The 25,281-nt window shown below is 58.8% G+C and overlaps 2 protein-coding genes across 4 annotated transcripts in view; one reads left to right on the top strand and one right to left on the bottom strand.

The window, feature by feature from the left end:
- The window catches only part of STAB1 (stabilin 1), a gene marked incomplete at its 5' end in the record, with an annotated part of 25,862 nt that extends 9,315 nt beyond the window's left edge, over positions 1-16,547 (top strand). For both annotated transcript variants that reach the window (XM_084247277.1, XM_084247276.1), the window contains 51 exons: positions 423-485; positions 699-794; positions 1,034-1,120; positions 1,625-1,736; positions 2,041-2,227; positions 2,340-2,433; positions 2,546-2,704; positions 3,780-3,875; positions 4,496-4,591; positions 4,701-4,748; positions 4,904-5,034; positions 5,204-5,315; positions 5,713-5,790; positions 5,880-5,978; positions 6,333-6,431; positions 6,564-6,695; positions 6,873-7,001; positions 7,184-7,240; positions 7,588-7,671; positions 8,133-8,328; positions 8,441-8,536; positions 8,623-8,668; positions 8,751-8,827; positions 9,032-9,157; positions 9,353-9,426; positions 9,580-9,654; positions 9,903-10,025; positions 10,285-10,332; positions 10,526-10,603; positions 10,739-10,885; positions 11,257-11,397; positions 11,481-11,540; positions 12,047-12,223; positions 12,307-12,393; positions 12,494-12,643; positions 12,735-12,791; positions 12,876-13,077; positions 13,461-13,610; positions 13,692-13,796; positions 13,963-14,070; positions 14,151-14,344; positions 14,438-14,582; positions 14,660-14,793; positions 14,881-15,046; positions 15,123-15,232; positions 15,328-15,447; positions 15,533-15,682; positions 15,760-15,864; positions 15,950-16,096; positions 16,179-16,295; positions 16,371-16,547. In XM_084247277.1, coding sequence (XP_084103403.1) covers positions 423-485; positions 699-794; positions 1,034-1,120; positions 1,625-1,736; positions 2,041-2,227; positions 2,340-2,433; positions 2,546-2,704; positions 3,780-3,875; positions 4,496-4,591; positions 4,701-4,748; positions 4,904-5,034; positions 5,204-5,315; positions 5,713-5,790; positions 5,880-5,978; positions 6,333-6,431; positions 6,564-6,695; positions 6,873-7,001; positions 7,184-7,240; positions 7,588-7,671; positions 8,133-8,328; positions 8,441-8,536; positions 8,623-8,668; positions 8,751-8,827; positions 9,032-9,157; positions 9,353-9,426; positions 9,580-9,654; positions 9,903-10,025; positions 10,285-10,332; positions 10,526-10,603; positions 10,739-10,885; positions 11,257-11,397; positions 11,481-11,540; positions 12,047-12,223; positions 12,307-12,393; positions 12,494-12,643; positions 12,735-12,791; positions 12,876-13,077; positions 13,461-13,610; positions 13,692-13,796; positions 13,963-14,070; positions 14,151-14,344; positions 14,438-14,582; positions 14,660-14,793; positions 14,881-15,046; positions 15,123-15,232; positions 15,328-15,447; positions 15,533-15,682; positions 15,760-15,864; positions 15,950-16,096; positions 16,179-16,295; positions 16,371-16,427 — 5,727 coding nt within the window. In that variant the 3' untranslated portion in view covers positions 16,428-16,547. The remainder of the gene's footprint in view (positions 1-422; positions 486-698; positions 795-1,033; positions 1,121-1,624; positions 1,737-2,040; positions 2,228-2,339; positions 2,434-2,545; positions 2,705-3,779; positions 3,876-4,495; positions 4,592-4,700; positions 4,749-4,903; positions 5,035-5,203; positions 5,316-5,712; positions 5,791-5,879; positions 5,979-6,332; positions 6,432-6,563; positions 6,696-6,872; positions 7,002-7,183; positions 7,241-7,587; positions 7,672-8,132; positions 8,329-8,440; positions 8,537-8,622; positions 8,669-8,750; positions 8,828-9,031; positions 9,158-9,352; positions 9,427-9,579; positions 9,655-9,902; positions 10,026-10,284; positions 10,333-10,525; positions 10,604-10,738; positions 10,886-11,256; positions 11,398-11,480; positions 11,541-12,046; positions 12,224-12,306; positions 12,394-12,493; positions 12,644-12,734; positions 12,792-12,875; positions 13,078-13,460; positions 13,611-13,691; positions 13,797-13,962; positions 14,071-14,150; positions 14,345-14,437; positions 14,583-14,659; positions 14,794-14,880; positions 15,047-15,122; positions 15,233-15,327; positions 15,448-15,532; positions 15,683-15,759; positions 15,865-15,949; positions 16,097-16,178; positions 16,296-16,370) is intronic.
- On the bottom strand, positions 16,461-25,281 carry NT5DC2 (5'-nucleotidase domain containing 2; the record flags this gene model as incomplete). Of its 2 annotated transcripts, XM_084247278.1 has the most annotated exons (15): positions 16,461-16,807; positions 16,890-16,954; positions 17,034-17,174; positions 17,265-17,351; positions 19,015-19,096; positions 19,275-19,376; positions 19,511-19,613; positions 19,692-19,752; positions 19,836-19,964; positions 20,182-20,275; positions 20,412-20,467; positions 20,720-20,794; positions 20,935-21,119; positions 23,751-23,816; positions 25,038-25,269. In XM_084247278.1, the coding sequence occupies 15 exons, from the start codon at positions 25,267-25,269 to the stop codon at positions 16,546-16,548; spliced, it is 1,740 nt and encodes a 579-aa protein (XP_084103404.1). In that variant the 3' UTR covers positions 16,461-16,545. The 2 variants fall into 2 exon arrangements, with proteins under 2 accessions (XP_084103404.1, XP_084103405.1); XM_084247279.1 differs by lacking the exon at positions 23,751-23,816 and having other exon boundaries at positions 25,038-25,281.

Raw genomic sequence — 25,281 nt, 5'->3', positions numbered from 1 at the left:
GAGGCCTGGCGCCGCTCATGTAGGGGGTGTCTTCCCAGGGAGAGGTGCCTTTCTCTAGTCCTCCTCAAATGAGTAAGTGGGCTGACCATGACTCTGGGGACCAGGTACAAAACCCCAAGAATCTGCCAGGATACCCCCATATCAGTTCTCAGCAGTCCTATTGATTGCGCCTATGAAGTCACTCATGCATCTTCCAGATTTCCTCCTACGAGCTCCCTGCCAAGGCCTGTGATTCCCTCACACCAGCTCCCCCCCCTGCGGGATCTTTGCTCCTGCTTTTCCTTCTGCCCAGAATGCTACCCCTGGCCCCCTGGGGTGGACCTCCTCTCCTGTCTCAGGTGTCCTCTCGGTGTCACTTCTGTATGTGCTGAATTAACCACCATGACTAACCCCTCTGCCCCGCCTCCCTCTCTGCGGCCCAGGGCTCCTGTGTAGACTGCCAAGCCCTGAACACCAGCACATGTCCCCCCAACAGCGTGAAACTGGTGAGCATCCCTTGACCCAGCGGTGGGGCTGATTCCCCCACCCCAGTGAGATTTCTGCCTTGGGTCATGGTGGGGAGGGGCAGGAGGTTCAGCCTGAGGTAGGAATGATGGATCGGGGGGACTGAGGTCCCTTGACTACAGCTGCTTGGTGAAGGGGGCCAGCAGAGGACCCCACACCTGCTGACGAGCCCTGTACCCCCACCCTGCCCCCAGGACATCTTTCCTGAGAATTGTGTCTACATCCATGACCCTAATGGGCTCAATGTTCTAAAGAAGGGCTGTGCCCGTTACTGCAACCAAACCATCCTGGTGAGTCTGGTGGGAGAAGGCTCACTCATGCTGGCCTGGAGTGCCTGCTTCTCCTCTCGGTGCCAGCCTGGGGCTGAGCAGGCTGTCTTCCTCAGAGAGCTGCACTGCATCCAATGGGAGGAAGGGTGTCCCAGATGGGCTTCACTCAACCCCCCAGTTCTAGGCATGGGGGCAGAAGCAGCCTGGGCTGGGCAGGAGTGGCCCCAGATGGACTCTCAGGCACGTTCTGTCTCTTGCAGAAACCTGGCTGCTGCAAAGGCTTCTTTGGGCCTGACTGTGCACAGTGTCCTGGGGGCTTCTCCAACCCCTGCTATGGCAAAGGCAATGTGAGTCCCTGTGGGGCCTGGGACAAGGAGTGGGGGAGACAGAAGCCCCTTCCCAAATCATGCCTGGCTGGGTGTCAGAGGCTTGCCTCCCTCTGGCTTTGCACTCCTTACGTCTAGGCAGTGGAGGCGAGACCAAATTATTTTTACTATTTTAATTAAAAATAGATTTTTTGCATCTCTTTTCCATTGAGGCTACCAGTCAGTAGATTTCTTTTCTGTTTCTGCCACTTTGTAACTTCAGCACTGCTTTAGCATTTGGCTGTGGAAAACACAGTAGCATAGGTTTCCAGGTGGAACAGAGTCACCCACAAAGCCCCCAGGGCCGGGTGCCTTTTAGGGGAGCAGTTCTTTGATAGCATCAGTGATTTGGAGGGTCTCTTCCAGGGTGAGATCTTCTGAGGGAAATGGGAGCTCAGAGCCAGCCCTGTGGAAAGAGGGGGTGCTGGGGGGAGGGTGTGGAGAGTCCCGTTCCCATGACTGACCCTACCTCCTGCCCACCCCCAGTGCAGTGATGGGGTCCATGGCAACGGGGCCTGCCTCTGCTTCCCAGACTACAAGGGCATTGCCTGCCACATCTGCTCCAACCCAAACAAACACGGAGACCAGTGCCAGGAAGGTAGGTTGTCCACGCCCCGCTGCTTCCCAGGGAAAAAATGTCAGCTCAGAGAGGGGGCTGGGCCCCCAGAGAAGGGGTGAAGGTCAGAGGGAGTGAAGGAGGTTTGGGAACAGAAATAAGTGTTTCCTTATTTCTTTCCTCACATTTTCTATGCCCACCCATGGAGTCTGGCAGATCTCTGGTTTTGCGACCCTGAAGCCAAATCTGCACTGGCGACCCCTTCCCAGCACTCCCCCGGTCACAGCCTGGTTCCCACCCATCCCAACCTGGCCTCAGTCTCCCTGCTGTCATCTCCTCCCTGCAGACTGCGGCTGTGTCCATGGTCTGTGTGACAACCGTCCAGGCAGCGGGGGGGTGTGCCAGCATGGCACGTGTGCCCCAGGCTTCAGTGGCCGCTTCTGCAATGAGTCCTCAAGGAACTGTGGTCCCATGGAGCAGTCCCAGCAGTGCCACCTGAATGCCCGCTGTGTCAGCCAGGGTGGTGTCACCAGGTGGGGACTCTTGCTTCCCTATCCATGACCCCACTTGTCCATTGCTCAGCTTCTAGCTTTTTCCACCACCTTACCGGAGGCCTATCATTCATCCCTCTGCCTCTGTGCCCAGGTGCCTCTGTCTCGATGGCTTTGAGGGTGATGGCTTCTCATGTACACCCAGCAACCCCTGCTCCCACCCAGATCGTGGTGGCTGTTCAGAGAACGTTAGTCTGTTGCTCCTCCCCTAAAGCCCTCCCCCAGGGGTGGGAGATGGCCTTCCCTTGCCTTCTGCCTGCTGCCTGCTTGAGTTGAGCTATGAACCCATGGCCTTCACAGGCTGAGTGTATCCCCGGGACCCTGGGCACCCACCACTGTACATGTCACAAAGGCTGGAGTGGGGACGGCCGTGTCTGCGTGGCCATTGATGAGTGTGAGCTGGACGCACGTGGGGGCTGCCACGCCGACGCCCTCTGCAGCTATGTGGGACCTGGGCAGGTGAGATGCAGGAGGCCCAGGGACAGCAGAGTCAGGTAGAAGCCTCCATACTGGGAAACTCTCCTTCCAGCCCATCTGATTCTAGGAGCATCCACTCCCAGAACTCAAGTTCAGATCTTGAGCCTCAGACACAAATGAGAATGCGGTTCTAAAACATGGAGGCCCACAAGCTGGAATTAGCTCGTTCTTTCACTCATTGTTTCCCATGTGTTCTCAGGCACCTGTGATATGCTAGCCCCTGTTCTAGACTTAGGAATTTAGTGCTGAGCAAAGCAGGAAGAGACTCCCAAGGGGAATGACCCCAAAATCTTCACACTCATGGGAATCTGGCTCTACAACTTTGCCATTTCAGGCTCTAGTTACAGGATCTCAGAGCCTCGAACCCTCCATGGGAAGTATTTCAGGCCTGATAAACCTGAACATGTCATATGCCATTGGGAGGCCAGGCCCAGCAGGTTCAAGTTTAGCCTTTATATGGCACAGGACTGTGCAGGAACCCCTGGGTCTACTCTTCTCCAAACCCCACTCTGGTACAGGCCACCAGCCCATGGGCCTAAGCACTGAGAACTCAGATGAGTGCCTGACTCTATCAGGAGCTTTAAAATTCAGAGCTGAGGATTGGAATAAGCAGGGAGAGAGGCCTTCAACTTGCAAACGAGGGCAACTGAGGTCTGTGGAGTCCCACCAGTCACTTGTGTGCAGTGCAGACAGGCCCAAGCAGCCCAGCAAGGTCGCAGGGTTGGAGGTCAAGCCCTGGGGCTGGCCTTGCCAGTAACCTCACCATATACCACTGACCTCGATGACCCTGGCACAATTCCAGGCTTGAGAGCTGAGAGGTCCTGAGTCTCCATGGATGCTTCCCCTGGTGTCATTACTTCCTGAACTCTTCATGACAGCCAGTCTCCCCTTCGGGCCTCAGTCTCCCCATCTGGAACATGGAACGCTAAGGGTGGCGCTGGGAGAAGCTCTCCTGGGATCCAAGCAAGCCTCCCAGGAGACAGTGCACACCAAGAGCTGGGGAGTGGAGGAGGAAAGGGTGGGGTGCTCATGGTCCTCCTCTCCCCCTGCCCTCCAGAGCCGGTGCACCTGTAAACTGGGATTCGCCGGGGACGGCTACACGTGCAGCCCCATAGATCCATGCCTGGCTGGCAATGGTGGCTGCCATGACCTGGTGAGGGGGGGAAGGGCTCAGAGCCCCCAGAGGTTCTCCTGGGTAGGCCTTAGCTGCAGTTCTCACTTTCCTTGTGTATCTCTGTTTCTGGCTGGATTGGGATCTTTCTAAACCCATAATCCAATCATGTTACTCTTGTCCACAGGGTAGAGATTCACTCCTCCTTACTAAGGCCCAGCCCCTGCCCAGCCTCCTCTCTTCCCCTTGCCCCTATCACCCCCATCCCTTGTTCCTCTAGCCACTCAGTCCTTGCGGTCCCCTGACCTCACTCTGATCTAAATGCCTCCATACTTCTGCCCATATATTCTAGAAGCCTCCCCATGCCACACATGTGGCCTGGCTAGCAACCCCTGCTGTTAGTTGCTCTGAGCGTTCAGGGCTCCTGAGAGCTTCTGCTCATGTGAAGTCTTCAGTTGCCTCGGAGAGCAGGACCAGGCACAAGAACGCAGCAACATGAATGCAGACTGAGGGGATGGAGACAGACAGTGGGGGCGGGTGGCTGGACAGGCAGCGAGCAGGGGAATGAGTGACAAAGGTGAGAGAGAGATGGAAGACAGGTGCTGACCAGCTTGCCATATGGGTGCTGAATAAAGGGCCATGTTTCTGTCCACCCCACCCAGGCCACCTGCCGAGCAGTAGGGGGAGGTCAGCGGGTCTGCAGCTGTCCCCCTGGCTATGGTGGTGACGGCTTCAGCTGCTATGGAGACATCTTCCAAGTAAGTGGCTCCTCTCAAGTACCTCAGGTGGGAGGGGCAGTGCGCAGGGTCCTGGGGTTGGGGGCAGCTCAGCTTTATCTGATGACCTCAGCGGTCTCCCTCCTCTTAGGAGCTAGAAGCAAATGCCCACTTTTCCAGCTTCTACCAGTGGATCAAGGTAGGCCAGGGCAGACTGCTGGGGTTGGGACTCAAATCCTGGAAGCCTCTCTGGGTGGAGGTGCTACATAGCACCTTTAGGAGCCTGGGGTCAGGTGACGTCCAGGTAGTGGCCTCCTTCAACACTCCTCCTGTCCCTGCATGCTCTGTGCACAGAGAGCTGGCATCACTCTTCCTGCTGACAGCAAATTCACAGCCCTAGTGCCCTCTGAGTCTGCCATCCGCAGGCTGACCCCCGAGGACCAGGCCTTCTGGCTGCAGCCCAGAATGTTGCCGCAACTGGTCAGGTAAGCGGCTGGGGCCAGGCAGGGGAGAGGGCTTCTATATGAGGCCTGGTCTCTCCCCAGAGGGTCTCAGTTTGTCTTGTGTCCACCCCTTGGGCAGAGCCCTGTCCCACGGGTCTCTATAGGTTACACTAACCTGGTCCCATGGCCTCCCCATGCTGTGCCCCCTCAGGGCCCATTTTCTCCAGGGTGCCCTCTCTGAGGAGGAGCTGGCCCAGCTGGGCAGGAAAGATGTGGCCACCCTGAGCCCCACCATACGCTGGGAGATTCACAACATCAGTGGGGTACGTGGTGACCTCTGGACAGAAAAGGGGACCATCCACAGACGGAACTCAAATAGCTGCAGGCTTCCTAGACCAGGGCCCCCAAGGGATGAGATTGGGGTCCCATAGCAATGCCCAGGGCTGTGCTTGGAGGGTGTGCCTGGGGCATTTTTGATGCTGGGCAGTGTCTTTGGGCCCACAGGGCTGTCTATCCCCCTTTGTCCGCATATGCCCCATCCTCATGCCCAGGTCCTGGTGAGGCTCTGCTCATTTGGTAGGTCCTGAATCTGAGAGGTCTAGGCCAGGTTAGGAGTCACCAGTGGGTGCCCATGTGCCCAGCAGCCTCTCTATTGGTGCTGCACTCACTCTTAAGTGTCTACCTGTACTCACCTGTGACTGAGCTATGCCTGCCTTCTAGAGGGTGTGGGTGCAGAATGCCAGTGTGGATGTGGCTGACCTCCTCGCCACCAATGGCGTCCTACACATCCTCAGTCAGGTATGTCTGAAGGGATGTGTGTGTTCAGGGAAGCTCCTAAGCAGGTCAAGAGGCAATGCCATACTTACCAGCCCCACGTCCCATACCAGGTCTTATTGCCTCCAAGAGGGGATGTGCTGGGTGGCCAGGGCTTGCTGCAGCAGCTGGACTCTGTGCCTGCCTTCAGACTCTTCCGGGAGCTGCTACAGGTAAGAGCAAGAGGAGAGGGTGGGGGGGCCTCCCTGGTGGCCTAGAGGCTACTTCTACGGCCTGAGCTCAATCCCTGGCCAGGGAGCTACCCCGCATATGGTGCAACAGTCCTGTCCTGCCCCCTGCTTAGCAGTGTATTTTAGTCAATCCGCCTGTTCTGCACCCCACTCTATCTCTGAAGAATCCTCTCACCCCCCGCACCACTGGTCTACACCCCAGTTTTTCTAAGCAAAAATAAGTAATTTTTTTTAAAAAGGAGATGGGGGCTGCTGATGAGGGATGCTCTCCTGGAGCTGACTGATTAGGACTAAGGGCCGTTATGGCCATCCCTGACCCCTGATTCCTGCCCCTAGCACCATGGGCTGGTACCCCAGATTGAAGCTGCCACGGCCTACACCATCTTCGTGCCCACCAATCACTCACTGGAGGCCCGGGGCAACAGCAGCAGCCTGGTGAGGCCACTGGGATGGGGCAGCCAGAGGGGTAGGGTGAAGTCTGGAAGTCTTGTGGCAAATGACCACGGGACAGAGCTGTGGAGGGAACTTGGTAGTCCGGGAACCCCCTGAGCCTCTCTTTCCCCCCAGGATGCAGACACAGTGCGGCACCATGTGATCCTGGGGGAGGCGCTCTCCACGGAAGCCCTGCAGAGGGGGGGACACCGCAACTCGCTCCTGGGGCCTGCCCACTGGCTTGTCTTCTACAACCATAGTGGCCAGGTTCGCAGAGGGGCAGCAAAGAGACCCTATCCGGGATATTCTGCTCTTGGAGATCCCCTACCTGGGAGTCTCTGACCTCTGGTCCTGGAACCACCCATTCTGGGAGACCCCTCTGTGGAGATACCCCTACCTGGGTGGTGGTGGGTACGTGGTTCAGCCTCCTATCCCACTCCCTAGCCCGAGGTGAACCACGTGCCGCTGGAAGGCCCTTTGCTGGAGGCTCCTGGCCGCTCACTATATGGCCTGTCGGGGGTCCTGACGGTGGGCTCAAGCCGTTGCCTGCATAGCCACGCCGAATCCCTGAGGGTGAGAGGCTGGGGCCAGAAGGCGGCCAGGCAGTTCTGAACTGGGAGGTGATGGCTGGCTGGTGGCCAGCAGGGAGGGGCACTTGGTCAGAGGTGGGAGAGCTGTCAGCCTGCCCTGGAGGAAAGTAGGTAGGTTTGGGGATGCCCTCCCAGGACCACCTGACACTGCCCTCCCTCTCCCAGGAGAAATGTGTAAATTGTACCCGGAAATACCGCTGCAGTCAGGGCTTCCAGCTACAGGTGAGGCCCGGCTTAGCACCATTCCAGCCCCTTTCCGCTTGCTCCCACTGCTCCCCGGTGTCTAACTCTCCCCGCCCCCAGACCCAGTCTGCTCACCTAGAGTTGGGAACTGGACCTGTGTGGGCTGACTGACTTCCTGGGCCAAGCAGGGGTAGGAGGCCTGGGTCCAGAGGAGGCCTCTTAGACCTGTGGCCTGAAAGCTGTAATCCTGTGGCGCAGACCTGGCTCCTGCCCACCTTCTCATCTGCCCCCCCTGCCTGTGTGCTTCGCCACTGATACCAACAGTCTGTCTTCCCATTCACTGGCCCAATCACTGGCTGAGCCCTCCTGCCTGTCCCCACTTGTAGCGCACCCCCAAGAAGAGCTGTTTCTACAGATCTGGCTACACCGTCTCCCTGGGCTGTTCTTACACATGTGCCAAGAAGATCCAGGTTTGCTCTGAAGCTCTCCCTCACCCCCAACTCTTTGACCAGAGAAGAGGTGTATTAGATTACATTTCTAATTGAATTTCTAAGGCTGGGACTAGGGTGAGGCTTGCCAAGCAAGGGCCTGGGGAAGAGAACGGCCAGTGTTTGTCCCTCAGGGAGTGGGGAGGTGGAGAGGCATAAAGCCTGGGGCTGACACCACCCACCAAGCTCCACGGGCAGCAACTGGGCCCAGTACCCCCTCACTGTGGGATCAAGGCAGAGCCCTTCCCTGCTTGAGTTTTTTTCCTCAAGCCGGGGGCAGAGGGCTGGTAGAGAGGGTGTTCTCCATGTTCCTGGTTCCAACTTGCTTTGCTCTATGACTTTGTGGTTCTATGACTTTGTGGTATCGGGAGCTGCCCTCTCGTGTCCCTTGCCCGTGACATCTGGCCCGGCCCGTGCTGGCCTCTCTGAACCCCTCTCTGCAGGTACCTGACTGCTGCCCTGGCTTCTTTGGCACACTGTGTGAGCCATGCCCAGGGGGCCTGGGTGGTGTGTGTTCAGGCCACGGGCAGTGCCAGGACAGGCTACTGGGCAGTGGGGAGTGCCGCTGCCATGAGGGCTTCCATGGAACAGCCTGTGAGATGTGTGAGCTGGGCCGATACGGGCCCAACTGCACTGGAGGTAAGGACTGGGGAGGTGGGCAACTTGAGAGAGGATGGCAGGCATGGAGGCACCCCAGCAGGGGCTGGATGAGGCCCTGGATAACTCCTGTTCTTGTTTCTCCCACTCCCAGTGTGTGAATGTGCCCATGGCCTGTGCCAGGAGGGGCTGCGAGGGGATGGAAGCTGTGTCTGCTATCTGGGCTGGCAGGGTCTCCGCTGTGACCAGAGTGAGTGGCCTCAAGAGGGAGAGGCTGGTGACTCCTGGGGAGGTGGTTTCTGGGTCCAGCTGACCAGGACCATCCTCCTATTCCAGAAATCACTGGCTCTCAGTGCCCAGAGAAGTGTGATTCCAATGCCAAGTGAGTGCACCCAGCCTGGGACAGGTGGGCAGGGCACTGGTGTCATGGCAGGTACAGGCTAAGCTGTTGCCATCCCTCCTAGCTGCATCCAGGACTCAGCAGGAGCCCCCGTCTGTGTCTGTGCCGCGGGGTACTCGGGCAATGGCATCTCCTGTTCAGGTCTAGACACACTGATGCCCCTGGGCCCTCCTGAAATTTTTGGGTGACTTCCCCACAGGCCTTCCTCACTCCCTTTCAGTCCAGTTTCTATTGCCGTCCCATCTTGGGTCTCCCCCGCCTTTTCCTTTCTCCCAAGCCCTCCTCCCCGGCCCATCCCATTCCTTTGCCTGGTCCTCACAACTCTCTGGAATCATCTACCCCTAGAGGTGGACCCCTGTGCCCATGACCATGGGGGCTGCTCCCCCCATGCCAACTGCACCAAGGTGGCACCTGGGCAGCGGACATGCACCTGCCAAGATGGCTACATGGGTGATGGGGAGCTGTGCCAAGGTGAGGCTGGGATCCCCAACATGGGTGTGTGAAGAAGGGCCTGGCCTCAGCGATCTGAGCGTGACCAGGGCTGAGAGGCACACAGGTGTGGGAACTAAGGGTGCTGAGAGAGCAGGGGATGAGGACATGAATGGACAGGTGGGAAGGTGGAGGGGCTGCCCAGGGCCACCCCTCATTCCAGTGTCTCTTCCCCAGAAGTTAACAGCTGTCTCATCTACCATGGGGGCTGCCACATACACGCTGAGTGCATCCCCACAGGCTCCCAGCAGGTCAGCACGGCAGGGGTGCCCACTGGGGCTGGGCCATTCCCTCATAGGGTGGGGCTGCCCAGTAGACCAGGTCCAGGGAGGGGGTGCTTCTTTAGCCGAGGGTCTGGCCAGCTCTTGGGTCCTAGCAGCCCCAGTGATCAGGATTTGGGCTAGGTCTCCTGCAGCTGCCGCGAGGGTTACAGTGGAGACGGTATCCGGACCTGTGATCTCCTGGATCCCTGCTCTAAGGTCAGACCCCAGCCCCAGCCCATGTCACAAGGGGCGGGGACTGAGGCAGGGACCCCCTCCTCAGCCCAAACACAGTCCTAAGGGTATCTGAAGGGTGAGCCACCCTCGCCCCAAGCTCAAGTCTGGCTGATCAGTAGTAAACAGGGCTTTGAGCGCTGGGCAGGGAACTTCCTGACCCCTTCCCCAGGGCTGGCTGGGCCAGGAAAGTCCTGGAAGACTCTGATGCCTCTCTCCTAACCCTGCCTCAGGGCAATGGAGGCTGCAGCCCCTACGCCTCATGCAAAAGCACAGGGGATGGCCAGAGGACATGCACCTGTGATGCAGCCCACACCGTGGGGGATGGCTTTACCTGCCGTGCCCGAGTTGGCCTGGTAATGAACCCCGCCCCCAACCTTGACTGTGCCTCCCGTGGTCAGACCCCAGGTTTGATTCTGATCCTGCCCATGACCCTTGATTCCACCCCACCCTGACTCAACCCTGATCCATGAGACCAGTCCTGACCTCGGTTCAGAACCCCCTGGCTTTTCTCCCTCATCTCTGCCTTGGTCTGAAGGTGCTGAGACAGGCACCGGGCCCCCAATGGGGACCCCCCCAGAATGTGAGCTGATCCTCACTGTCCCCCTCCCCCAGGAGCTCCTTCGAGACAGGAACGCCTCATTCTTCAGCCTTCATCTCCTGGTGAGTGACCAACTGGCCTCCACTTTCCCCAACCTGCAGGTCTCATCCCTTTCGGGACTGCGTTTTCATGGGGTCAGGGGCTGGGTGACCTAGAGTCTCAGCGCCCCAGTCTGTCTGAAAGATTTGTGGAAGCCTGAGCTGGTCCCAGGTTGTCCCCCTTCCATGCAAGCTGTTCCCTCCCCTGTTCCCCCAGGAATACAAGGAGCTCAAGGGCAACGGGCCTTTCACAATTTTTGTGCCACATGCTGATCTAATAGCCAACCTGTCACAGGTAGGACAGCCTCCTCCCCCTCCCCGCCCCCAAGGAAGTTGGGGAGTGATGGGTGCTTTGCGGGGGGGTGAGGGGGCACTGCGTGCACAAAGGTGGCAGCCAGGGCTCTCCCTCCCCTTGCACCTCCCACTCCAGGACGAGCTGGCCCGAATTCGTGCCCATCGCCAACTTGTGTTCCGCTACCACGTGGTTGGATGCCGGCGGCTGCAGAGCCAGGACTTGCTAGAGGAGGGCTATGTTACCACACTCTCAGGACACACGCTGCGCTTCAGTGAAAGGGGGGTGAGGCAGGCCCCGCCCCCACCTAGCCTGCCGAGGGCCCGGGTACAGCTGTTCTCAAGTCCTGCCCCTGAGTGCTGGGGCCCTACCTTAGGTGTTTAGCACTGTCCTACCTCCCTTGGGCCAGGGCGGGCTTTAATGAGAGGAACAACCCAACTCCAGACCCCACCAACACCATAGTGGCCCAGGCCAGGGGCAACTTCCAGTACCGAAGCTCATTTTCCCTGGGAGGGAGGTGAGAATTGCCCTCCATCTCCTCCTGGTCCAACCCAGGTTCTGCCCCCACCTGCAGCACCCTGAGCACCTCCCCCCGCCCTGAGTTGGCCTCATTCAGTCCAGTGCCCCACCCCCAAGAGCCTGTGCCCCACCCGCAGGGCAGCTTGTACCTCAATGACTTCGCCCGAGTGGTGAGCAGCGACCAGGAGGCAGTGAACGGCATCCTGCACTTCATCGACCGCGTCCTGCTGCCACCTGATGCGCTACACTGGGAGCCTGATGCTGCCCCCATCCCACGGGTATGACCTGGCACGGGCCTGTGAGCTGGAAGGCAGGCAGGTAGGGACCTGGGAGCCTCAATGCTCAGTACATCTTTCCCCAGAGAAATGTCACCGCTGCTGCTGAGAGCTTCGGTTACAAGATCTTCAGCGGCCTTGTGAAGGTACTGTCCGTGCGGGGGCTGCGTGTGTGTGTGCGCAACTGCGTGTGTGCTCACCTGTCCATGCATCGCCAGCCGTGTGCAAACCTGTCCCTGTGTGAGCCCCTCTGTGTGCGCTCATGTGCACAGACCTTGTTGGTGTTGATGAGCCTCCTAGAGTGAGTCCACAGATGTGCTAATATGTGACACATACCTGACTAGTCAAGCAAGGTGTGTGCAAGTCTATCCCTGTATGTGTCCATGTATGGCTGTCTGGGATGGCTAGTGTGTGGCCATTGGAAAGGCCATGAGGGTCCCCACAGTCCTGTCTTGGTTTCTGCTGTCCAGTCCCCTTCTCCACCTGTCTTCGTGTGTGTGGGACCCTCGCCGGTGGCCGGGGAATGAACCAGCGCTGCAGAGGCTGCAGGCAACCGCTCAACCGCTGTGCTCACCGCTGCGCCACCAGGGGAGGCCCTCCACCTGTCTTCTGATTGGACCGTGGCTGCTACACTTCTGTTCTGCCCAACCAGGTGGCTGGCCTCCTGCCTCTGCTTCGAGATTCGTCCCATCGGCCCCTCACAATGCTGTGGCCTACGGATTCTGCCTTGCAAGCCCTGTCTCCAGACCGTCAGGCCTGGCTGTACCATGAGGACCACCGTGACAAGCTGGCAGCCATTCTTCGGGGTCACGTCATCCGCAATGTTGAGGTCGGTGTACCCCCAGACTTGGACCCTACTGTCTTACCACCCAGCCCCTCTGCCCAGTTCCAGCTGTGGTTCCATCTGCTCAGGCCTTCGCATCTGATCTGCCCAACCTGGGCCCCCTCCGCACCATGCATGGGACCCCCATCTCCTTCTCTTGCAGTCGTGCCCGGCCGGTGAGTCTGAGGCTTCATCGAGGGAGACAGGGACGCGCACAAGGATGGGGGGCTGCAGTACACCTGTAGCTCTCATGTACCCCATATCCTCCACCTGCAGGGTGAGCTCATGGTGGGCGAGGATGATGCTCGCATTGTGCAGAGGCACCTGCCCTTTGAGGGTGGCCTGGCCTATGGCATCGACCAGCTACTGGAGCCACCTGGCCTTGGTGCGCGCTGTGACCGCTTTGAGACTCGACCTCTGACACTGGTGAGGGAGGCCATCAGCATAGGCGGAATGGGCAGGGACCCATGCCTACCTGTCCTGTCCAGCCACCTGACCTTACCTCCATTCCTTCCAGAAAATTTGCAGCATCTGTGGGCTGGAACCACCCTGTCCTGAAGGCTCACAGGAGCAGGTAAGGGGCTGCGAGCTGGGTAGGGGTTGGGCAGGACCCAGGCACCAAGCTCAGACTGTTTGCAGCGGACTCCTCTTGGCCCAGGGCAGCCCCGAGGCCTGCTGGCGTTATTACTCAAAGTTCTGGACGTCCCCTCCACTTCACTCCTTGGCACTACGCGGTGTTTGGGCCCGACACAGCCTGTGGGGCCAGCCCCAAGGCCTGGGCAGGGGCTGTCACCGCAATTGTGTCACTACCACCTGGAAGCCCAGCTGTTGCCCTGGTCACTATGGCAGCGAGTGCCGAGGTGAGAACATTCCAAGGTTGCAGATACTGCTGACTGGCTCCTTTGGCCCCTCAGGTGGCTAAGGGTGCAGTTCTGGGCATTATCCTGAGAAAAATGTTGAGGAGGTCAGGGGCAGGTCTGGGGGTGAGTGGATTTTACCAGGGGAGAATGCACCAAGAGGCAAGAGGGTGAGCGTGGACAGTGCAGGACCTGTGGGAGTACTGGGAGAGCTAGTTGTTCCCCAGCGTGTGGGGGCCTGAAGGTTCTCAAATGTGTGGGACTTGGGGGGGACTGCTACTTCTGGAGGAGGCTTGGCTGCCAATGAGTGGCATGGATGGTGTGCTCGGGCTGAGGATCTTGAGAGCTCCCAACCCGTACCTCAATTCTTCCATCCCATTGCCTAGCTTGTCCCGGTGGCGCCAGCAACCCCTGCAGTGACCATGGTGTGTGCATGGATGGCATGAGTGGCAGTGGGCAGTGCAGATGCCGTTTGGGGTTTGCTGGGACGGCATGTGAACTCTGCGTTCCGGGTGCTTTTGGGCCCCATTGCCAAGGTGAGCCCCAACTTACTCTACCCTGCTCCCCAAATCCCTCAAATCCTGTGCCAACTCCATCCTGCCTGTCCTTCTCCCCAGCCTGCCACTGCACCTCCCATGGTCGTTGTGATGATGGCCTTGGGGGTTCTGGTTCTTGCTTCTGTGAAGAGGGTTGGACGGGGTCTCGCTGTGAGGTGCAGCTGGGTGAGTGGCCCTCAAGCTTATGCCCACCCTGCACCCTTGAATACACTTGCACACACCAGTGCATGCCCCAGCTGCACACTCAGTGGGGGCACTGAAGGTGGATGGAAGGGGGTCATCCCAGAGGGCAGCGACTAACGTTATCTGTGGCATGGGCCCTGTGGGACAGAGCTGCAGCCTGTGTGCGCCCCACCCTGTGCACCCCAGGCTGTGTGCCGAGTGGGGAACGTTTGCGAGTGCAGCCTGGGCTACGAAGGGGACGGCCGAGTGTGCACAGGTGAGCACGTGCGTGGGGACATTATTGGGAATGTCCCACGCCCTCATGTCACCTGGATCAACCACTCTCCTCTCCCCCAGTGGCAGACCTATGCCAGGATGGGCGTGGTGGCTGTAGTGAGCATGCCAACTGCAGCCAGGTAGGCACGGTGGTCACCTGCACCTGCCTGCCTGCCTATGAGGGTGATGGCTGGAGCTGCCGGGCCCGTGACCCATGCGCAGATGGCCACCGAGGGGGCTGTAGTGAACACGCCGACTGCCTGAACACCGGCCCAGTAAGCAAGCGGGAGCAAAGCAGCCAGGTAGGGAGGCCCCTCAGAATAGCTCCCCCAGTCCCTAAAGGGCACCACCTACTACCCTGCCCCCAGAACACACGGCGCTGTGTGTGTCATGCTGGCTACGTGGGTGATGGACTGCAGTGCCTGGAGGAGCCAGAGCCACCTGTGGACCGCTGCCTGGACCAGCCGCCACCCTGTCACGCAGATGCCACGTGCACTGACCTGCACTTCCAGGGTGTGTTCCCTGCCCACTCCTGTGTCTCTGCTTTACCTTGGGGCTGGCGGCTGACCACGCATCCCTCCCTTCTGCAGAGAAACGGGCTGGTGTCTTCCACCTCCAGGCCACCAGTGGCCCTTATGGCCTGAACTTCTCAGAGGCCAAGGTGGCATGTGGGGCTCAAGGAGCTGTTCTTGCTTCACTCCTTCAGCTCTCTGCTGCCCAGCAGGTGCGTAGAGCCTGGGAGTCTGGAGTCAAGTCCGTGGGGCCCTTCAAGTTGGGCCTTGGGTCTAAGCATCCCCTCCTGCCCCTACAGCTGGGCTTCCACCTGTGCCTCGTGGGCTGGCTGGCCAACGGCTCTGCTGCCCACCCAGTTGTTTTCCCTGCGCCAGACTGTGGTGACGGTCGGGTGGGCATAGTCAGCCTGGGCACCCGTGAGAACAAGTCGGAGCACTGGGACGCCTACTGCTACCGTGTGCAAGGTGCATTTACCCCACCATACCCGAGTCCCTGCCCTGCCCACAAATCCACCAACCCACTGACCTGCCTTTCGTGCAGATGTGGCCTGCCGATGCCGTGATGGTTTCGTGGGTGATGGGACCAGCACGTGCAATGGGAAGCTGCTCGATGTACTGGCCACCACTGCCAACTTCTCCACCTTCTATGGTGTATGGAGCAGCCTGGCCTCAGAAGTGGGGATGTGAGACAGTTGGGTTCCCTGGGAAGGGAGCCTGCCCACAGCCCTATCTCCCCACCATCACAGATGCTGCTGGGCTATGCCAATGCCACCTCACGGGGTCTCGACTTCTTGGACTTCCTGAATGATGAGCTCACCTATAAGACACTCTTCGTACCTGTCAATGAAGGCTTTGTGGACAACATGGTAACCAGTGGGTGTGTGGGTAGAGCAGGGCACGACTCCGCCTTCTCTGGCTGGCCTAGGCCAGTAGGCCTTGATTTGCCCACAGACACTGAGTGGCCCGGACTTGGAGCTGCACGCTTCCAACATCACCTTCCTGAGCACCAACGCCAGCCATGGTACTTTGCTCCCGGCCCACTCAGGCCTCAGCCTCATTATAAGTGATACAGACCCTGACAATAGTTCTTGGACCCCTGTGGTAAGTCAGGATACTGTTCTCCCCTGCTGGCACCAGCCCTCACTCACCCACTGGGCCTGACTCTGGTCTCCTGACAGGCCCCGGGGGCAGTTGTGGTCAGCCGTGTCATTGTGTGGGACATCATGGCCTTCAATGGCATCATCCATGCTCTGGCTCATCCTCTCCTGGCACCCCCACAGCCTGTGAGTTATGGGCGTGGGCGAGGCAGAACAGCAAGGGGCAGCGAGACAGCTTTGGCCAGGTCCTTGAAACCCTTTCTGTTTGCAGCGGGCGGTGGTAAGATCTGAGGCCCCACAGGTGGCAGCAGGTGTGGGGGCTGTGGTGGCGGCTGGAGGACTGCTTGGTCTGGTGGCTGGCGCCTTCTACCTTCGTGCCCGAGGCAAGGCCACAGGTTTTGGCTTCTCTGCCTTCCAGGTAAGGTGGGGTTGGGGTTGACAGGGACCTGGGCCCATGGCTCTTGCTTGAGGCCCCTCACTACTCACCCTTCTTTTCCCAGGCTGAAGATGATGCTGAGGACGACTTCTCCCCATGGCAGGAAGGGACCAGTCCAACCCTGGTCTCTGTCCCCAACCCTGTCTTTGGCAGCAATGATGCCTTCTGTGAGCCCTTTGATGTGAGTCTGGGGAGTAGACGTGGAGGGGGACCCCAGGTCTGGTCTTGGTCCAGCCACAAACAGTCCTTCCCACAGGACTCGCTCCTGGAGGAAGACTTCCCTGACACCCAGAGGATTCTCTCTGTCAAGTGACGTGGCTGAAGTGAAGGCACGAGCAGGGGAGAGACCACTTTTATTGCCTGTCTGGACAGATGCCCAGAGTGGGTGGGGCAGGAGGGGCTGGGCCTGTTCCAAGACAATAAAGGTGCCTTCAGCGGATGTGGGCCATGTCACTGAGGAATGGCGTCTTCATGCAGCCGGTGCAGAGCTGGTCCATCCAGAGTGGTGCCTCGTGCTGCAGGGGCGTGCGCCGCGGGTAGAAGGTGAAGTCCACACGGTAGTTGAGCAGGCAGCTGAGGGAGGCCATGTAGACATCGGAGAAGCGCACGAGACGCCTGGAGAAGTAGGTGGGGTTGTGGAAAGTGCGGAAGATGCTCCCAAACTGAGCGTTGAACAGGGCCTTGGTGATGCACCTGGGGAGGGAGACATGGGAGCTTAGGGAGGGCACAGGAGGGGGCTGGGCCTGGACTCCTGCCCTGGCCCCACTCTGCCCACCTTAGCTCCTGCCGCTCCTTTATCCAGGCAGCCAGCACCTGCCGAGACTCTGCATCCTGGTAGGTCTGGGGGGACAAAATGTACACTGGGTGTGGCTAGGTGGCAGACCCGGTCCCTCGCCAGAGAGTCCAGCCACCCCCGCACCTGCATGCGCTCCAGCAGCCCTGTGAGCGCCTGCTGCCACGTCAGCGAGTGCATGTACTGCTCTGTGTTGATGATGCGGATCTCGCGCTCCAGCTCGGGGATGATGGCACCTGTGCGCCAGCCGTGCCGCAGCATGAGATCCTGGAGGGTGGGACGGTGGGAATTCTTCAGCGCTAGATGGGAGGTTGCCTCCTTCCTTTCTCCCCCTATGGCCCAGTCCTGCCCCCTTACCGCCAGATCACTGTAGAGGTGGTCTCCAAAGTAGAGCACACGGGGCCCACGCCATTCTGTCAGGCGCAGGAAATCAAACAGGTTTCCCTAGGGAGAGGAGAGAGGGAGAACGCTGAGCCAAGTATGCCAAGTTTCCATGGGGCTGCTAGACCCAGGCCTTGTTATCCATCAGTTCTCCCAAATTCCCAGAGGCAGCGAGGCCCCTCCAGCCGGATGCTGGGCTGCCCTTTCCCGTGGCCTCACTGCCTCCTCCAGGCTCTGGCCCTTATCACCTCCCCATCGCACTCAGGAAGTGGGGGTTCTGCCCGCTGAAGGAAGGTCTCCTGTAGGCCTGGCATGGTGCCCTGTGCTTCCCCTCCCTGTGGCCTCACCCCAGGCTAGGGATCGAGTCCAGTCTTTATGGGAAACAAATTAGAGCTGCAACCCCATGGCCCTGAAGTCCTTCCTGGCCTCCCCAGCCTGAGTCCAGAGGGACTCGGCAAACCAATGACAGACCTACTTTGAGATCATCTCTCCCTCCTGCTCCAAAACTGGAAAAAAGATGAGAACACTCAGTCAGGCTCAAATACAAGAGAGGGACACTCCCAGGGGACAACAAATGGAGGGAACCCCGAGCAGGAAGCGCGGGACCCCACAGCCCAGAAGCGGGAACTGACACCAGCCAAATGGAGTGGCTAGAGCAGCTGTGCCTGCAAGAGCCCAGGCGAGGACAGCCAGGAGCTACAGGTGGTTGGGAAAGAGTTCACTATAAAACAGGCTCGAGTGGCGAGGCTGAGGAAGGGGGAGTCCACTGAAGAGGGCAGCAACAGAAGGTGGAATGCTGAGAATACACCCTGAACCAAAAGAATCAACCTTGAGGGGCAGGTGCTGAGGCAGAGTAGAGTCTGAGGGTCGGTCCAACAACAGGAAATGGGAGCGAGCACAAAGAAAGAGGAGATTCAATGAGGGTCCTATACCCTGTACCCTAATCCCACACAATGGGATTTCAGAACATCAGGCAGAAAAAAAAGCTACCAAGGAAGAGAAAGTCACATGTCGCCACAAAAGTGCATGACCTTCAGGCTTAGTGAAGATGCCGAAGGCGTTTCACTCAGAGTTGAGGGCTAAAAGCCCAGTTTCAGAGAGCAGGGGACCAGCAGGGGTGGGAGGACAGCCTGCAGGTCCGGTATCTGCCCTGTGGCTCCCCACTATTCCCAGCCTCCAGAACTCCCACCCCTAAGAAACCCAGCTTAGGCAGGATTTCCACATTCCATTCAGGGCCAAATGCCTTAATCACCTCATGCTCATAGCCGCCCTGGCCCTCAGGACAAGGAACCCTGTCATGTTCCCAGTCAGGAAGAGGCTCTTCCTCAGAGGTCTGTGAGCCACTCCCGCCAGCTCAGCCCAGGGACCCCAACTAGGATTGTTAGGCTGCAGCAGAGTACTCAGCCCCAAGTAACAATGGTGCCATTGCTTAGTGAATTCTCAATTTAAGGGCTTCTACGACAACCCTGTCACAGAGTAATGGAACTAGAATTCAAATGGAGGCAGACTGGCCAAGAGGCCTGCACCCTGGTAACTATCCTGGGGGCCCTTGCACCGAAGCCCACATGGTGAGGAAATGGACCCACAGCAGATGTGTGGGGGCTGCTCCGTGCCTAGACGGCTGTGTCACTTCCTCGCCCTCTCCACAGACTGGGCCTTTGCTAGGCCCTGTTTGTCCCTCCCCCCTGCTCCCTACCAGGTCTACTCCCACTTAAATGGCTCTCACCTGCCGATAGATCTTGCCCTTCTCCAGGCGGGTGATTCGGTCCCACTGGAGCGAGCCCTTCTCATCAAGTTTTCTGAAAGGTCTGTGGGGTGGAGATGAAGGGACTGATTTCCAGTCTGTGGCAAGCTGGGCTACACCCTCCTCCGCACACCCATCTGCTCACGTGGGAGTGTGTCCACCCCAAGCATAAAGGGGTGTCAGCAAAGGATGGGATGGCTTCAGCCCCAGCTCCCCAGCCCAACTGCCCATCAGGCCCATACTTGCGCCTGTCAGTGAAGAAGCTGGGCTTGTCAGCCTGGACGATAACCACATCAAAAAGTTGACGCCAGTCAGGACCCACCATGTGCCGCATTCCCTTGTCCCTGGGTAGAGGTGGGACAGGTAGCAGGTGGTCTGAGGGGAGCTCCAGGCCTGCCCACCCCCACCCAGGCCTCTGTGCTGCCCCCCCCCCGCCCCCTCGGCCTTCCCCCACCCCCACAGTGGGGCAGGAACTTACACAAAACTGAAAGGACTATTGGTGATGAGAAATAGCTGTTTCCCATGGGCCACCAGGCGGCTCAGGACGGCAAATGTCTCCTCCCCTTTCAGGATGTACTTCTCTAAGGGCAAGAGGGATGTATGAGGACCAGCCCTCACCCTGCCAGGCAGGCCACAGCAGGGTTACTGTCCTCCCTTACCCATGTCCTGCTCAATCCACTGGTACATGAGGCCTTTCACGTGCACATCTCGAATGGCATCCTGGGGGCGGGGGTGGGGGTGTGTGAAACAGTGCGGTGGGAAACCTTCCCCGCTACCCTGAGAGGCAGATCCAGTCTCCTCACCGTCACATCCTTATAGAGGTGTGCCTGGTCGAACTCCAGGCCATGGCCCAGGAAGTGGTCCACCACGCAGGACAGCAGCGCCATCTCAGGCAGTGAGAAGATGTCCATGAACTGCTTGATGGAGGGACCCTGGGGGAGGGGGTGGGGGTGACCATCGTAGTCACCCCTCCCTCCCCACCACCCCAGCCTAGGTGATCAAAAGCTCTGACTCTGCCTTGGGACACTGGCAGCGGGGTGTAGTTTGTGGGTCAGGGAGGGCCCGCTGGGGTGCAGGCCCAGGGAGTGAGGACCTACAGGGAGATCGCTCAGCCGGGCTGCCCCGGGCAGCGGCAGACAGAGCAAGTACCTTGCCGTAGAAGCCACTCATCTGATACAGCGGGATGTGCTGAGTGCCTCCGTAGAGATCGATCACCTCATCATCCGGCACAGGCTGGAGGCCCCTGTGTGGACAGACCATCAGTTGAAAACAGTCCTGAGCCCAGGCCACAGAGCAGGGTCGGGGACAGTGGGGTGAGGCAGCACAGTGTGGACCTGGAGCAGCGGGCTGGGAAAAGTGCGGGCGGAGTCAGCACTGACCTGTAGGCTGTCCCCAGCTGCACGTAATGGAAAGCATCGATCTTCATCAGAAGGCTCTGGGGGCAGCAGGGAAGCAGAATGGGCAGTGAGGAGAGTTTGCCATTAGTCCCGAGCCAGCCTCCTCCAGCCCCCATGGTGAAGCCCCAACTGGGTGGTACGAAGGGAATTATGCATGTGCACAACAAAAGGAAGCTAGTTTTGAGGCCAGTGGGGTATACAGATGAGAACCTCCTGTAAGGCCAGGGGGCTGGTTAAAAGCAGCCCTATACACATCCAGTCAGGAGAGGCCAGAAAGAGTAATCACTCACCTTCTGAATGTCATAGTGGAGGCCACGGATGGCAAAGCTAGGGTTGTAGTCATACTTTCGAATCCCTTCTGGGTACTGTCGGGAGAAAAGCAGACCAGGCCTGAGCCAGAGGCACTGCTGGAACTGCTGGGTAGGCAGCCACCTCCCAGGTAAGCTCCACTACTCAGCCTGGGGTTAGGACTCCAGGGCTGGCACCCCTGCCCAGCTAGCCATACCTTGTAGTGCTCAATCAGGATGTCACGGGCAGCATTGAAGATCTCGGGGTGCAGTGCATCTGCATACTGGGCCAGCGTGTAGTCATAGTCAAAGCCATAGACTTCAACATCGCGAAGGCTGATCTCATTGTTGGCATAGATGGCTGCTGGGTTCAGGAGACTGCAGACCTCAGGGGGCAGGAGGTCTAGAGGAAGGAGATGCAAGTTTGAGGAGGATGAAGATCACAGCAGCTGCAAATGGTTCCCAAGCACTTTCCAGGTGCCCTACCCTGGGAGTCTCCACTCAACCACATGAACGCAACACTACACATGGCCGAACTCCAGGCCAGCCCTCACCCCAAAGAAGTTACCTGTCCAGGGTTACGTGGCTGGGATAAGGCAGAGCTAGCAATGGGCAAAGAGCATGGCTGGAACTCTACCTGTGACCTGGGTTATAAGCCCCTGCCTCCTCGAGGCTCTCATAAGCCCCATCAGACACACGCTAAGTTCTGATGGCCCTTTTCACCCACTGGAAGCTGGGGTTGGGGATTGGGAACATTACTGGGGTGGGGACTCTTGGGTAGCACTCCTGCTGCTCAGGCTGCCAGTTCCAAACACCTGCCCCAGCCCATGGAGTGAGGCCCCTCTAATTGGATTTCAGCTGCCTGCTAACCCACATAATGATATTTGCTGGCTCTAGCCAGGGAACATTGCTAATTATGACAGGTGGGACGTATGAAGTTGCCTCCTCAGTTGTCAGCCCAGTCTGGTCTCCTCTGACTGTCACGGTCACCACAGACGGGACATTCCCAGCGGGTGCAGTCGGCTGCGTGGCCCACATTAAGCAGAATGGACTCTGGGGCCCCAAGGAGCCGGCTGAGGCTGAGGGGGCCCCCGGGCTCATCTGCCTTAATTTCCCCATCTGTGCAATTGGTGAGGTGAATGAGGAAAGGGCGTGGCTTTGTGGTGACAGACACTATACCAAGACCTCCCTCTACTGGCTATGACCTCGCCTCCTTTTGTTGGCCTTTAGTTTGCTTGTTTTTAAAGGCGGAATGAAAAGTGTACCAGTTTACAGAATGCCAAGAGTCATATGGGGGGGCCTCCCTGGTGGCGCAAGGGGTTAAGACGCAGCACTATGAAAAAATGCTCAGCCACTGCAGCACGAGTTCGATCCCTGGCCAGGGAGGTGGCCCATATGGTGCAGCAGACCTCTCCTGCCTCGCCCACTGCTCCCCTCAGCAGCGTATTTCAGTCAGTCCTCCTGTTCTGCTCCCCACTCTGTCTCTGGTGAATCCTCTCACCCCCCGCATCTCAGCTCTTGTATGCATAAATAAATCTTTAAAATAAAAGTCACATGGAAGGTGCTATGTGAAGAACTTCCACCCTGCATTCTTGACTGTGAAGGATTAAAGAGCCATGTGCCTCAGCCGGCTCCTTGGGACCCCAGAGTCCATTCTGCTTAACGTGGGCCACACAGCCGACTGCACCCGCTGGGAATGTCCCGTCTGTGGTGACAGTGACAGTCAGAGGAGACCAGACTGGGCTAACAACTGAGGACCCAACTTCATACGTCCCACCTGTCGTAATTAGTAATATTTCCTGGGCTAGAGCCAGGAAATATCATGAGCCACCCCCTCTCTGTCCCTAACTTCCCTGCATCACTCCTGAAGCAGGAGTTTCAGGGAGACAGAGGGGTATAGGCAGGACTAGATATGCAAGGGGCACTGTGTTGCAGGAGCCCCAGGTGGTCTTATATTCCCTTGGCTAAAGCCCACCCACCCAAGCTTTAGGGCCTTCTATTTTAGTCACAACCCCTCAGACATGGAAGCAGAAGCCCTTGGCCATGCAGCAAGCCTGGCAGCTGCCTATGCTCAGAGGTGGACACTCACTTGCTCCCATGCTTCAGACATTCTCCTCAGAGGCCCCTTCAGAGCACAGGCTCTGCCCCTACCCCCTTTCCTTGGGAGCCAAATGCAGGGCATGGGTGGGAACAGGTGTGTCCGGTTCCTCTAGTGGCTGTAACACAGAGCAGCTGCTCCTGGAAACATGAGCGACCCAGACGATTTCAGCTTTCTAGAGAGGTGCTTCTGACATGTTCCTTATCGGTGTCATTAGGACTCTGGGCCTTGTCCTTCCCACGATCCTGAGTTCTTGGAGACCACATATGACTCTTGGGGCAGTATACACTAGGCCCCCAGGCTCATTTTTCTTTTTTTTAAAGATTTATTTATTTTTACAGGCACTGGGGTACAGGCCAGAGGCGCGGGAGGGTGAGAGAATTCACCAGAGCCAGAGCAGGGAGCAGAGCAGGCAGAAGGACCAAGATACACTGCTGAGGGGAGCGGCAGGCGAGACAGGAGAGGTCTGCTGCACCATGCGGGAATCTCCCTGGCTGGCCGGGAATCGAGCCGGCGCTGCAGAAGCTACAGACAGCCTCACAGTGCTGTGTTCAACCTGCTGCGCCACCAGGGAGGCCCCCCCCAGGCTCATCTTATTCAATCCTCACTTCAGTCTTGTGAGGTAGCCACACTTACTACTCCATTGTCCAGAGGAACAATGGGTTTAGGGGGGTAAAGACACTTGCTCCAAATCATCCAGCAGTAGCCGCGGGATTGAGCTTTGAAATCTGGTCAGCCCACCTTTCTTAACACTCTGCCCCTCAGCCTAGTCTCCCAAAGACACCACACTGCTCGCTGGGGGCAGGGGCTGGCCTGAAGCCTGGTTACCTGGGAAAGTTTTGCCTACAGGCCTATCTCAACGCCCAGACTCTCCCCTAGAAAACTCAAGTCAGAAGGGGACACAGGGATACAAGGCTGACTCATCCTGGCGCTCATCATGGCATCTTGGAAACGACCTTGCCCCTTTTACATCAAGAAGAGCTTGGGGGTCTCTGTGAAGATCTGGTGGGTCCTGAGTGGCAAAGCACAAAACAATCCGTGCCCCTCCCCCCAACCACAAAGCAGGCTTCTCAGGTTGCTCCACAGGGGGCCTTCTCCAGGCCCAAGCTAGTAATCTCCGTGAGCAGCACCCCAGGACTGCCCCTCCATTGAGACTGGGGGCACCGGATAGAGGCCGTAAGTTTCAAACCCATCATTCCTCAGGTGACTGAACTTTTTTGCCTTCAGCTTCTCAAGAAGGGCGTACTGGCCACTAGGTCTCTACTCAGCTGCAGCGGAAGGCCCCTTTCACTCAGTCGGAATCTTTCTGAACAGGCCACTTTGTCTTATCAGACAATGAAAGCCATGTTACCTCTGGGGGCTACTCCAGAAACTCTCCTGCCCCTTCTTGCCTAGCTACTGAGGTCCCAGGATTGTGTTTTTCATCTGAAGACATAAAGGATATGAGAGGGTGAGGCCCGCCAAGGGTCATCCAGCTGGTCAGGGACGGGGTCAGACCCAAACCACAGCTGTCTGTGGCAGAGGCAGGGCCCCAGACACTAACCCACAGGTGTCAGTGCCCCAGGCTGCGCTCTGGAGAGGCCATCAGCCCATTTTGCAGAGGTAGAGGACAAGAGGCAGTTAAGGGCCCTGGCTAAGCATGCAACAGCCCTTCAGGATTCCAGGGGCTGGGGTCACTTGGTCTCCTTTCTCCAAAACCTTCACCTCGGGGACTAAGAGTGACTCGACCTCCAGAGGGTAATCTGGAGGCATCTGAAAAGTCCAGTCGCAGTCAGCTTAGCTCAGTAGAACCCAGGCGCCAGGTTTGGCCACCGCCGCAGGCGGGCTTTGTCTCCGGTCCTCCCGCCCCAGCTAAAGGTCCCCAGGAGAACAAGGGGTTGGGGGCGTTTCCGCCGAGGCCTCACGGCGGGCGGGACCCAGAGGAAAGGAGGCGGGGGCGCTCGCATTCCCTTAGCCGCTTCAGGAACCCGCAGCGCCCGCAGACGCGGCCGCGGAGCAAAACTCCCGCCCACCCTCCGTCGGGAGCCGGGGCATCCCCAGAGGCCCTGGACGACCCCCGGGGCCCAGGGAAGCCCTATCCCGGCGCTTTCCCCGGAGAGCGGCGCCCCAGACGCCTCGCGAGCGGTGCCCGCGCGTTCCGTCGGTCCCTTCGTCGCCCCGGCACGCGTCTGCCTCGAAGCGGGGTCCACCCCCGCGGCGCTCGCCCCACTTCGGCTCACCCACCGTGCACCAGTCTCCGCATGTCCTGGTAGCGAGCCCACAGGTGCGCGCTGGGCTCGGCGCCGCCAGCGGACGCCGGGGAGGGCGCCGAGCGGGGAGCGCCCGGGCAGTGGACGCCGGGACCCGGGGGGCCGCAGCCAGGGCAGGAGGGTGAGGACGAGGCGGCTCGCGGCCCTCCGTGGCCTCCGCACGGCAACCAGCGCCGAGCGGCCGCCCGCAAGCCCGCACCCGCCATGCCCGCCGCGCG

Source organism: Talpa europaea, assembly GCF_964194135.1.
Source record: "Talpa europaea genome assembly, chromosome: 11".
NCBI lineage: Eukaryota > Metazoa > Chordata > Mammalia > Eulipotyphla > Talpidae > Talpa > Talpa europaea.
This window is presented reverse-complemented; position numbering and strand designations above follow the sequence as displayed.